The 12,859-nt window shown below is 48.5% G+C and overlaps 1 protein-coding gene across 1 annotated transcript in view; it reads right to left on the bottom strand.

Moving 5' to 3' along the window:
* Timp2 (TIMP metallopeptidase inhibitor 2) overlaps positions 1-12,859 on the bottom strand; it is a 51,165-nt gene that overhangs the window by 7,794 nt on the left and 30,512 nt on the right. The window contains exons 2-3 of the mRNA XM_021175582.3: positions 9,053-9,153; positions 6,396-6,504 (exon numbers count right to left, since the gene is read on the bottom strand). Coding sequence (XP_021031241.1) covers positions 6,396-6,504; positions 9,053-9,153 — 210 coding nt within the window. The remainder of the gene's footprint in view (positions 1-6,395; positions 6,505-9,052; positions 9,154-12,859) is intronic.

Below are 12,859 nucleotides of genomic sequence, written 5' to 3'. Positions count from 1 at the left end.
CTGCATCGCCACTGCCTAGCTACTCTGAGTTTTAAAACAGCTCCTGTTAGGACTAGAGAGATGGCCAGTGGTTAAGAGTTCTTGCTTTTCTTCCAGGGGACAAGAGTTCAGTTCCCAACACTCACGTGAGGCAGAGGCAGATTACCATGCCTGTAACTCCAGCTTCAGGGGATAGGACACCCTCACGCCTCTTCTGTGGGCACTGCGTCTCACTCAGCATATTCTGTCTTGTTCTCTCTCTCCCTCCCTCCCTCTTTCTTTTTCTCATGAACATAAAATAATAATAAAAAACAAATATAGCCCCCCACTTCCATTTTTTGAGACAGTGTTTCTCTGTGTAACAGCCCTAGCTGTACTGGAAAACATTTTGTAGACCAGGTTGGCCTTGAACTCACAGAGATCCACTTGCTTCTGCCTCCCAAGTTCTGGGATTAAGGGTATACACCATTGGGAAAAAAAAAAAAAGAAAAAAATGCATGTTTGAGTCTAGTGTGGTGGGGTACAAAGAGGTACAAGTGGGAGGATCATGAATTGAAAGCTAAGCTTGCCCATATGGTGAGTTTGAGGCCAGCCCAGGCTATGTGAATTTATCTAAGAAGAACCAGAGGATGGAGGATGGATACCATCCCTAGGCAGGGGTCTTGAACTGCATAAGAGTGAAGCAGAGCTGACTACAAGCAATCAAGAAGGTGAGCATGCATGTATTGTTTCCCTCTCTACTCTGGACTCGTTGCTTCAAGTTCCTGCCTTGGCTTCCCCATACTGAGAGACTAGAACCTGTAGCTGTGAGTTGACCCTTCCTCCTCTCGACTGCTTTTTTTGGTTAGGGTATTTTATCACAATGACAGAAAGGAAACTAAAAAAAATGCTCAATGAGAAAATTCAGGAGACCAACAATGAAGGGCAGGGGCTCCCCATTCCCTTATCTGCAGCCACCACACTCCTCCATGTGTGAGACCATGCCTGGCTTTTTACATGGGTATTGGGATCTGAACTCAGGTCCTCATGGTTGTGCAGCAATCACTCTGAACCGCTGAGCCATCACTCCAGCCCCAGATCAAAGTGCACTACTACAAGGACTGGGATTTAAATGTTTGTTGTTTGTATGATGCTTATGTGTATGTGAGCACTCCTACACATCACAGTACACATGTGGAAGTCAGTGAAGAACTTTGTATTGTCTTCTCTTTCCTTCTCCCTTTAAAGGGTTTGGGGGTTGAACTCCTGTTATCAGGTTTCTTTGGCAAGCACCCTTACGTGTTGAGCCATCTTGAGGCAGGCTCTTATCTGTACAATCAGTGAACACTAACTCAAAAAGAAAAGAAGAAGCCCCTTTAGCATAACCACACTTGCCTGGGCTCACATGGCGCAATCGGCTGTTGCAACATTGTAACAATGTTTACTTTTCCTTTCAAGAGAGAGAAACTTAAAAGAAAATTACAGGGAAAAATCTATACAAGTCCACATGTGATGCTGAATCACCAGCCTGGGAGGAAGAGGTGTCCACAGCCAGCTGGCTGGGCAGTTTGCTGGGCCACGTGATTTCTGGATAGCCCCTGTTTAAAGGGCCTGTCCTGACTCTAAAGAACAGGAGCCATATTGGGGAAATAAAGGCACACCCAATCAGGAGGTTCCTGACCAGGCCCCAAGAGCTAAAGAAAGATGAGAGAGGTTTACCTTTTTTCTTTTTCTTTTTCCTTTTTAAGCACAGTGTGCCTCAGGCCTGTTCCCCCTCGTAAGAGAAGAATGAGGAGACTGAGTTGTCCAAAGAATGGTCCTTATGGGGAGAGATCAAAAGCATCTCTGTCTGTCCTAACCAGCATAGGCTGTCTGTAAATATTCTAAGGGTGGTCCTGTGTGTGTGTGTGTGTGTGTGTGTGTGTGTGTGTGTGTGTGTGAGCTGGATGTTAGATATGTTCCCCAGTCACTCACCATCTAATTTTCTGGGACAGAGTCTCTCACTGAACTTAGTTTACCAATCCACCTAGACTGGCTGACAGTGAGCTCCAGGGACCCTTCTGTGTCTAGAGTTCTATGCATGGGCTGCTATGCCCAGCTTTCATGGGGGTTCCAGGGATTGAATTTATGCACTTTCCCAGTGGACCCATCTCCCCAGTGCCATCCCCCTGTCCCCAGAGTGGCTATTTTTCTGAGACAAGGTTTCTCTGTGTAGCCCAGTGTCCTGGAACATACTATGTAGACCAGGCTGGCTTCAAACTCAAAGATCTACCACTTGCCTCTGTCTCCTGAGTGCTGGGATTAAAGACATGCACCACTACTGCCTGTCCCAGGGGTGGCTTTCTACTGAGGTCCTCTGCAGACCCTTCTCCCCTTTTCTCCTGTGAGGCTAACCTGCTCATAACCCAGCTACCACATCACACTCATTGGCTTTCATTCAGAGTGACAGACACAGGTGTCTGTCACCTTGCATTTATTTATGAAACACAATTATTTATGAATGTGGACTAGGCCCTGGTAAAGGCACCCAGCGTCTCTGCTATCTCTAACTTCATATGACAACAACTGCCCTACCTCTGGTCTGGGGGACACTGACAATTCAGGCCACCAAGCAGAGGATGCTGTTTTCTGAGGTGTTGGCCACCAGTTCAAACCCCAGCAGGTGTGTTTTCAGAGTGCACACCTGGCACATGTCCCGTCTGCCGCCTTTCTGCTATACTAGTTTGCTCTCTCTTGGCATCTTCAATTTTCTTCCACTGGGCCAACGAAAGGGCTTGGTGTATGAGGGCGCTTGCTGCCAAACTTGTCTATCTGAGTTCAATCCCTGGGAGCTGCTCTGTAGGAGAGAGCTGACTCCCTCAAGATGTCCTCTGACTTCTGCTCAGATGCCATCATATCTGCACACATATACATGAAATAAGTAAATGTGTGGTTAATTCCCCCTCACTATGGAAGCCTTCAGCTGCTTCAGCTTCAGACATGATAGAACATCTGAGTTGGAAAGCTAACAGAAACGTTAAACATAGGAAATCCTGGGCTGGAGAGATGGCTCAAGTTAAGAGCACTGACTGCTTCTCTTCCAGAGGTCCTGAGTTCAATTCCCAGCAACCACATGGTGGTTCACAGCCATCTGTAATGGGATCTGATGCACTCTTCTAGTGTGTCTGAAAACAGCTATAATGCACTCATATACATAAAATAAATAATTCCTAAAAAAAGATTAGGAAATCACTTGTCAAATTCAATGGAAAAATACCACAAAAAATTTTACACAACCGAACAGCACTAGAGCCCCTGGCATAGCATGTTTAAGGCCTTGGATTCCATACCCCGCACCACAAAATATATGTGTGTGTGTATGTATGTATGTATGTATGCATGCATGCATATATGGTATATACATGTGAATGTATGTGAATGTGTATATGTAAATGTGTATGCATGTATATGTGTGTATATGTATGTATGTATGTATGCATGCATGCATATATGGTATATACATGTGAATGTATGTGAATGTGTATATCTAAGTGTGTATGCATGTATATGTGTATATATATATATATATATGGTATATAAGTGTATGTATGTATGTGAATGTATATGAGCATATACATGTATGTATGGATGGATGCATGTGTACATGGGTATGCATGTGGATGTACATGTCCATACATGTGTATGTGTATATGTATATATGGGTGTGTTTGTGTGTTAATATATATGTATATATATGTGTGTATATGGGTATGTACATGTGTGTATGTTTATGTATGACTGTGTTTATATGTGTATATAGTGTTTGTGTGTATGTATTCATATATGTTTGTATGTGCATGCATGTGTATATGTATATGTATGTATGTGTGTATATACGTGTATACACATACGTATAAAAAGGGAGGCAGGTCATACACTTGCTATAACATGAACAGAACCTGGCTTCATGCCAAAAAAATAAACTGCCACAAAAGGATATAACCCTGCTAGACCTGAGAGCTGCCTAAAATATGTAAGTTCACAGAAACTGAAAGTAGATGGCAGGGGCCAGAACCCAGGCCCTGGGGCAAGACAAGGACTGAAATGCTTGTGGCCAGTGGGACCGAGATATTGTTTGGGAAGATGACACAGTCCTGGAATAGACAGTGATAGCTACACACTCTTGTGGATACATTTAGTGCCACTGAGTCCTCTGCTCAGGCACAGTTATAGAGGCACACTCCATTTTACATGTTTCTGCAGTTTTTGTTACTTTCATGCATTTTGTGTGTATGGGTGAGTGTGCATGTGTGTGTGTATGTGTGCATCTATGTGTATGTGTGTCCATGTGTGATGTGTGTGTGTGTATATGGGTGAGTGGGTCCATGTGCATGCGTGTGTGCATGCACATGTGTGTGTATGTGTGCATCCGTGTGTATGTGTGTCCATGTGTGATGTGTGTGTGTATATGGGTGAGTGGGTCCATGTGCATGCGTGTGTGCATGCACATGTGTGTGTGTAAATCAGAAGAAAACTCTAGAGTTGCTTTTCTTCTACTGTGTAGATCCTGGGGATCAAACTCGGGCTTACTGGCCAGTGCCTTCACCCACTGGCAGTCTAACTAGCCTAGACCCTGCAGGAAGGAGTTTTATGGTTTTGTTGTTTGATGCTGTTGAAACAAGGTCTCATTGCCTAGGACCTGGCCGACCGTGAGCTCACAGAGATCTGCCTTCTCCTTCCTCCCAAGTGCCAGGACTAAAGACGTACGCCACCATATAGGTATACTAGTGAAGTTTTAAAAACGGCATGCAGCCTATTTACAAGTGTCATGTATTGACACTATGCTCTGTGGCCGGTCAGGAGTGTGTCAGGCCAGCAAGTGTTGTATAGTCTAAGCTGCCCGGTACCTGGTTACTGAGTGACTTCGGGTACCTTTGGTCTGTATTATACCTGGAGCTGCAGTGGAGCTGGGTCTTAGCAGGCCTAGAAGACTTGTGTGATGATATCTGGGTGACAGTCTTCTAAGACAGAGGCGGCAATGGCAAGCATGGGTGCCGCATGGACAGGAGAAAGCACGGCGTATGTGGGAAACCTCTGACAGACAATGTGGATGGCAGGGATATGGCATGACAGAAACTATGACATCTGCCCACATGGTCACTGGAATTATCTGGCCTCCTGTGTGGACCCAGAGCCTGGCTCTTAGAGAAGGCAGGGAAGAGGCATGGAGAGTGCCTTAATGCATGCCCAAGTCTACAAAACAGAGCAGCCCCAGCAATGACCATGAAACCGCTGCCCTGCAAGACTCTCCCATTGTCCCCCACTTTGCTCAGGCATCCTGCAGCTTCCTCACACCATCGAGGCATGAGGAGTGAGGCACGAGTTTGAGCCTGCTTGTAGCAGTCACTGTGTGTGTCAGGCTCCTGATAGCAAGGCATGGCTTACCTATTTGTAGGCTGCCTGCCTATTTGAAGCCCCCAAATGGTTCAGTGGGCTGGTTTTTATCTCACGGAACAGAAAGCAGTGCCCATATTTGGGTTATCTAAGTGATAAGCAGCTCTGACCGACAGGTCTGGCCCCAGGAGGTAAAAAAAAAAAAAAAAACTCCTGGTGTCCATGTGCACAGGAGATGGCATGCCTGGCGCCTGAGGTAAACCCCACCCAGTATGTACTAACCAGCTATCTGTAACTCCTGGCCTTTGTCAAGGAAGGTTCTAGTTAGAAACTGGCTCTTAGCCCTAACCACACATGGATTCTCCAGAGGAGATGCTCAAGCCCCAGATTCTTCTCCTTGACTTGGACTGAATACAGCCAGGGCATCTGGCGAGTCACAGACTGCAGAGAATCCCGGTGGGTAGTGAAGCAGGCAAAACACTCAAGATACATAGAAATAAACCTGTTTTTTGGGTAGAGCCAGTGGGGGTGCTCCAAGCCTATTCTGAAGAACCTCTATCTACCACTTCTAGTTTTAAGTTGCTCTCTGATCGCAATCAGCTCATAGGAAATATAACCATTGGCTCTTGGCAGGTGTTGCAAGCAGACCCCAGGCTAATCACTATGCTCGAGGCCAAGCCCTCTTCTGCACTGGGGGATCATGGCAACACCTTTATAACATGACAGTGGAGGACCTGTGCAATCTCTGTAGGGAAATGGGAAAGCCCCTAAACACCTAGCCAGTGCCCAGGGAAGAGATTGCTGCTGGCCTTCCCAGGTATGTGGCCTGCTGGAGAGGCTGCTAATACCGACGGCTTCTGTATAGGTGAGGGCCAGGTGGGTGCCTCCAAGAAAGGCCACTCATGTGTCCTGTACATGGGCTATCAGCCGTCCCTGGCCCAATGCAACTCTGCTCTTTCACCCCTAGAGGGCAGTGTGGGAAGTATGTTTCTTAGGGACCAGGACACTGGAATTCTCTGCACCACAATTCAGCACTCAGTGGGGAAGGGTGAACTCCCACACACCTGCAATTAGATACTCCTTCTTTCCTCCAACATCCAGCGAGACCCCGCACACTGCTGAAGAGGGGGCCGTGTAGATAAACTCGATGTCTTTGTCAGGTCCTTTGAACATCTGCAAAACACAGGAAGGCAGGTATTATAGAGAAGTGGCTCTCACCCAGAGCATGATGGGAATAGGAACACATGGTTGCACCCAGGCGTGCCCCCAACCCAGGACCCAGGATGCACAGGCGTGTCCCATGGATTCACAAGCCATCACTGCTTTGCGAAGGTGTTCAAAGTCGTCTGCTGAGGGCTGTGGGGACATCTCAGCGGGTGAGCACAGTCCTGTCATCTGTGGGAGACTTTCTCCAAGGACATTTCTGCATGAGGTCATTTTCGGACCTCCGGATAAAGTCTAGAGAGTCTTACTGGCCACGGAGGGCTCATCTTCATTCCCAGGAACTGTGTTAATTTATCTGCTGTGGATTTCCCATTTTCTTTTGATCTTCATACCCCCCAACCTCACCCCCGAGCCCCCAACCCCGCTTCTGGATTAAACCTAAGCCCAATAATTTACACCCCAGCCCTACTTCAGGATTCTTTTTACTTTGTAGCCAGTCCTGGTCTTGAATTCTCCATTCCCCTGCCTCAGCCAGGATGTTAGGCTTATAGGCTTGTACTACAACACCCTGCTTATTTCCAGAGATTTTGGTCTTGAAGCACTGGCTACCAGGGAACAATGAAGGAGAGAAAGGAGCCCCTGGAACCAGAACAGAACCTCAGAGTCGGGAGAGGGCTTGATTTCTCAATGCCTTAATTACCCAGCTCTTTAGCTGCCCTGCTGAGGAAGACATTTCCCAGCAGCTAGCTCTGTGTGTGTGTGTGTGTGGTATGTGGTGTGTGTGTTGTGTGTGTGGTTGTGTTGTGTGTGTGTGGTGTCTGTGTTTGGTATGTGTGGTATATGTGTGCAGTGTGTGTGTGGTATGTGTGGTGTGTGTATGTGTGTGTATATGTGTGTGTGTGGTGTGTATGGTGTGTGTATGTGATATATGTGTGTGTATATGTGTGTGTGTGGTGTGTATGGTGTGTGTATGTGATATATGTGTGGTATGTGTGTGTGTGTGGTGTCCCCACTTTTCCCACCTTACTCCTGTCCTTCCTAACACTGCAGAGAAAGGCTTTTCTTTTTGTCTCTTTCTTCCTTCCTTTATCCTTCCTTTGAGTTTTAAAGGTTTACATTATTTCTCTTTACATGACCTGTTTGTCTGCATGTCTGCTGCCATGTGCATGATACCCTCAGAAGCCAGAAGAGGGCGCTGGATCCCCTCCAGCGGAAGCGCGGGTGGTTGTGAGCTGCAGGACATGGGTGCTGGCCCTGAACTCTGAAAGAGCAGCAAGTGCTCTTAACACTAAGGCCACTTAACACTCCAGCCTCTCTCCTAGAGGACCCTGCAGGAAGGACGCTTGCAAGGTCTCCTTGGGCATCTCAAGTGACGCCACTCCAAAAGGTCAGAGTCACTTCCTTGGCATGAAGCAATGAGGATATTATGAAAGGCTACCTGCTTCTCTGCCTCGTAAAGAGGCTTTGGTATCGAGTGGCTAGTCATCCCCTTGAGGTGACACAACCGCTATGGTGTGGCAAAGCTGTCCCTAACACTGGAGGAGCCAGCTGTTTTCCTTCGAACTTCAAGGCAGTCGATGCCATCGGCAGGCACCAGTGCATCTCACTGCCAAGCTAGGGATCGAACTTGGAACTTCAGGTATGCTAGGCAAGCACTCTACCAATTGAGCCACAACCTCAGCCTCTCCTTCTCCCTCTCCCACTCCCTCTCCAGTATGAATCTCTTCCTATTTGTCCCCAACATGGAAAAGACTCTGAAAACACTGTGCTTTGGCAGACACCACCACAGTCACTATGGCTGCCGTGTGCAGTCTCTTTGACGACAGTGGTATATGTGCTGTGTGTGTGTGGTGTGCGTATGTGTGTGTATATGGTGTCTCTGACAACAGTCCTGTTCACCCAATGGGATTCCTTCTCAGTAAGCGGCCCAGCACAGGGAGGAAAGCTACCCCTGAGCACACCCACCTGCCGGACTCACCCTTTTACAACAAGCTACACACCAGTGTATCACCCAACAAAATCAGGATAGCATGTTTCTGAAACTAGACAGATGTGGTGTTCTGAACAAAAATGGTCTCCATAGTCTCGGGTATTTAAATGCTTGGTCCCCAGCTGGTGGAATTGTATGGGAAGGATTAAGGGGTGTGGCCTTGTTGGAAGAGGGATGTCGCTAGAGGTGGGCTTTGAGGTTTCAAATGCCCGTGGTAGGCCCAGTATGTCTCTCACTCTGCCTGTAGATGAGGATGTAAAGTTCTCAGATGCTGCCCCAGCACCATGCTCTTGTCTGCTTTCCACTATGGTGATCGGGGACTAAACCTCTGAAACTGTAAGAAAGACTCCATTAAATTCTTGGTTTTACCAGTGCTGCCTTGACCCTGGTGTCGCTTCACAGCATAGGATGGTGACTGAGATAGTTGAACACGTAACATTTCTGCTTGGCTTTTATGTTCTTGTAGATTGACAACTCAGTTCTCTGGCCTAGCGGAGGCTGAGTCCCCAGCCCTGCCCTGGCCCCTGCCGCTGCTCCCTACCCCCCACCCCCACACAGTCATTGTACCTTTATCTGCTTGATCTCATACTGAATCCTCTTGATGGGGTTGCCATAGATGTCATTCCCGGAATCCACCTCCTTCTCACTCACTGCTTTGGCTCTGATCACTGCAAAGTATAGAGACAGGGATGTAAGGAAAGTCCCCATGACCAGGATCCAGGCTCTGCCCACGGGAGTAAAATGTGCTCCTTATGGGGAGGTGAACCTATTGCCCACCTGCTGTAACCTGAGGGATCAGAGGAGACTCCTGTCTTGTCATAAGCAAGGAGAGGAGGTTCTGTGGCTTGTCATGCTATGGTTGTCAGCAAGAGTTCTTCGCTGTGGCTGGGACACGGCTCAGATGGTAGAGTACTTGCCTAGCCTGCACCAAGACCTGTGCTCAATCTCTAGTACAGAGTACCAAATAAGATGGCACAGTGACACTCACCTTACCAGCCCTTGGGAGGTAGAGCCAGGAGGGTCAGGATGTCAAGGCCAGCCTGGGCTAATGAAACCAAAAGCTGGGAGTGGTGACACATGGTGACACATGCCTTTGACTCCAGCACTTGGGGTGCAGAGTAAGGAGACAGAGACAGAGATATCTGTGAGTTCAAGGTCAGCCTGGTCTACATAGTGAGTTCCAGGTCAGCAAGGGCTACAAAGTGAGACCCTGTCTCAAACAAAACAAACCAGCCCAAACCAACAAATCCCCAAATGAATCCTTTGCTGACAAAGGTGAAGGCAGAGGAAGCTGGGAGCCCTGCCCGGGTGGCTGCGAACAGCAGGCTGCAGCCTCTGTGGGTCTGGATCTTCCTGCTTATAGGTTGCTAGGGAAACAGTTAACGAGCCTGGCGTGCAATCCTGCTCCTGTAGGTAGGGTTGATGGACAGCCAGTGAGGTGGCTTTGACATTCCAGCATCTCATCCTCAAACAGGCTTTGAGGTCTAGAGCAGAGGGGTCATCCACCCCAAAGGAGCCTGATTGACTCAGATCTGGGGTCTCCACTGGGGAGCACTGGAGTACAGCTCAGGGCAGACCACCTGCCTAGCATGCAAGAGGGAGGGCCTAAGTTCCCTCCCTAGCAACTCAAAAGGAAGACGTTTCCGTGTAAAACATCCTATGGGCCATGTATGTGAAGGTCAGAGGAGACCTTCATTTCTCAGATGCCAATTGCCTTGTTGCTTGGAGGAGAGGAGCTGATTTTTTTTTTTTTTTAATTTATTGGAGGGTGGCAAGGTTTGCACGCTACAACCAATATATCAAAGTCAGAGGGCAACTTGTGAGCATTAATTCTTTCTCTCTACCATGTGAGCTTATGTATAATCCTCACTGGCTCCCCACCTTGGGTTTTGAGACAGGGTCTCTCACTGGCCTGGAGCTCACTGAGTAGGCCTCTGGCCAGCAAGCCCCTGGGTCCATCCTGTCTTTTCCTTCCCAGTACTGGGATGACGAGTGCCTGCCACCGTGTGTGGCCTTCTGTAACATGTATTTTATGAGAAGCAGGACATGGGGTGGGAAAGCATATTAGTCAGGTTGTAGTTAGTGACACTGGTGTGGCTCATAAACTTTAGACATCGATGGTAAGGAAGCAGGTCCTGTAGGAACTGTATCCCAGGCAACAACAGCCTTAAAAAGTGATGTAAAGAGACAGAACAAGGAAGTTCCAGAGTGGTATGGAACCTGATCATGCCTAACCGGACTCTTCTATCAGGAATCAAGCCCCTGCTCCCTCCCTGGAAGCCTACCTCTGCGGATCAGCAGTTGCTGTGACAGGCAGGCCTCCCTTTCTTTCACTTGGAGTGTATTACCTGGGCCAGGGCCTATTTAATGGCTTTTAAAAGCCTGCCCTTCAAATGGCAGTGGTGTAGGGTCACTCTGGGCAAGTGTTTTGTCACTGGGCACATGAGATAAACAGAGACCAGGAGTAGGCAGTGCCGGCTCAGAGTCTCCAGCGGTCAGTTTGAATCTTGGAAACTTGTGGCCAGGACTGTTTTCCACAGAGGCAGGGAGGTCCAGGCACGTGGGAGTGCCACCTGCTCCTCAGACCCCAGTGCACTCTGGATCCCTCCCCATGAGTCTCACACCACAGCCCGGGCCCCACCCAGATCCAAGGCCCATTAACTTTGGTGCTTTGGTCCTTTTGTGCAGCTGAGTAACCACTGGCCTGGCCACAGGGTCCTGTTTCCCAGCCTAAAGCAAGCCACCTGGCAGGCCACCCCACAACAAAGGGCCCTCTCTCGGTTCTGTGCCTTCTCCATAAACATTCCTGCAAAATGCCTTCACTTAACTTTTGAGCCAGATGATGCACACTTTTAATCCCAGCACTGGGGAGGCAGAAGCAAGCAGATCTCTGAATTTGAGCCTAGCCTGGTTTATATAGCTAATTCCAGGACAGCCAGAGCTATACGTTCTGCAACGTCACTTGGCCCTTGCTCTTTCCTAATCCATTTTGCTCCCTGGCCCCCACATGCTTGGATCACCCAGATATGTACCCCCCCCCCAGAACAGAAAAGCTCTTCTACCCAAAATGCCACCTCTAGCTCCCTTCTCAGAGAACTTGCACTCAGCCTTGAGAAGCAGCCCTTCCTGGCTTCTCCCTGCAGTGGCTGCCGCTCTTCTCCCACACTATCTCCTGTAAACGCCTGTGCACCTGCCTGCTGAGAGGTCCTAACCGGTAGAGGCCATGCTATGGAACAGATGGGACTCGGAGAACATCTGCCAGATGGAGCTGGGCTGACCCTGACAGCCTCAGGATGGCAGCATGGGCGTGGCTGGTCCTTGGTCCCCACTGTGTAATCTGTACAACCATCACTGTGCTTATGCAAATGTGTGAGTGTGTCGGTAAATACTGCCCAGTGTTTGCTCTCTGTATAGCACTGTTGTCAGCTTGGAAACAAGATGGGACAGGGGTCTTAAAGGAGTGACTCGTCTCCCTCTGCCTGTCTAGAGAACTTCTAGCCTTGCTTCTCAGTAATGGCCCACTATACTGCACCATGCTTACTGCTCCAATGTGTTCACTAAGGGCTGGGGCTGTAGTTTAGCCGGTGGAGGGCTTATGTTGCCATCCACAAAGCCCTTAGCTCAAGTTCCACCACCTACAACTGGACATGGCATGTTCTTAGAATCTTAGCATTCCCTTGAACTATAGAGCTCTGAGGCTGGCCTGGGCTATTTGAGACCATGTCTCAACCCAAGACAAAATAAATGTTTAATAAAGGCAACACCCTCTTGGCAATCAGAAAATAAACCCAATGACTTCCAGACAGCCAAAAGTTCCCCTTTCTCTCCCATAGCACCTAGGATTCAATACTGCTGTCTCATGGAAGTTCCCAACTCCCCACACCACCGTTGAGTCCCTGACATGATCTAAGCCGAAAGACTGAGATACAATCAGGTGCGCACGTTTGTGTGAGAGGCACTGATGCAGAGATGAACTCTGACAGTCATGATCCTCAGAGACCATTTGATGGTGCAGGTGACACAGATGTCACCAGCTTATGTCATATTGTGATGGTGAGGGTTAGTGAGGCCCTGGGCAGGGCATAGAGTGCTAGGGACACATTGTGGCAGAGAAAACAGGGCAGATTTCTCTGCTCCTATAAGACAAAGACCTGGACCACTGGCCCTGGTCCCGTGGCAGCCAGATGGGTTCCTAAGCCAGTGACTGTGTGCTCACTTTGCTTCAGGGATGAAGGCCATCTACTTTCTTTTTTGAAAATCTCAGATGAGAGGAGACGGATGAGCTGAGAGTCTGGGGTAGACACAGGATTTTCAGGCTAGAACAGTAATGGGGACACAGTTCTGGGGTGTTTGTAGGGAGTGGGGAGGGGCAGA

This window comes from Mus caroli, unplaced genomic scaffold (genome assembly GCF_978045245.1).
Source record: "Mus caroli unplaced genomic scaffold, Mus_caroli_1 scaffold_13, whole genome shotgun sequence".
Lineage (NCBI taxonomy): Eukaryota > Metazoa > Chordata > Mammalia > Rodentia > Muridae > Mus > Mus caroli.
The sequence above is the reverse complement of the archived record's forward strand: the minus strand, read 5'-3'. Positions and strand labels throughout refer to the sequence as shown.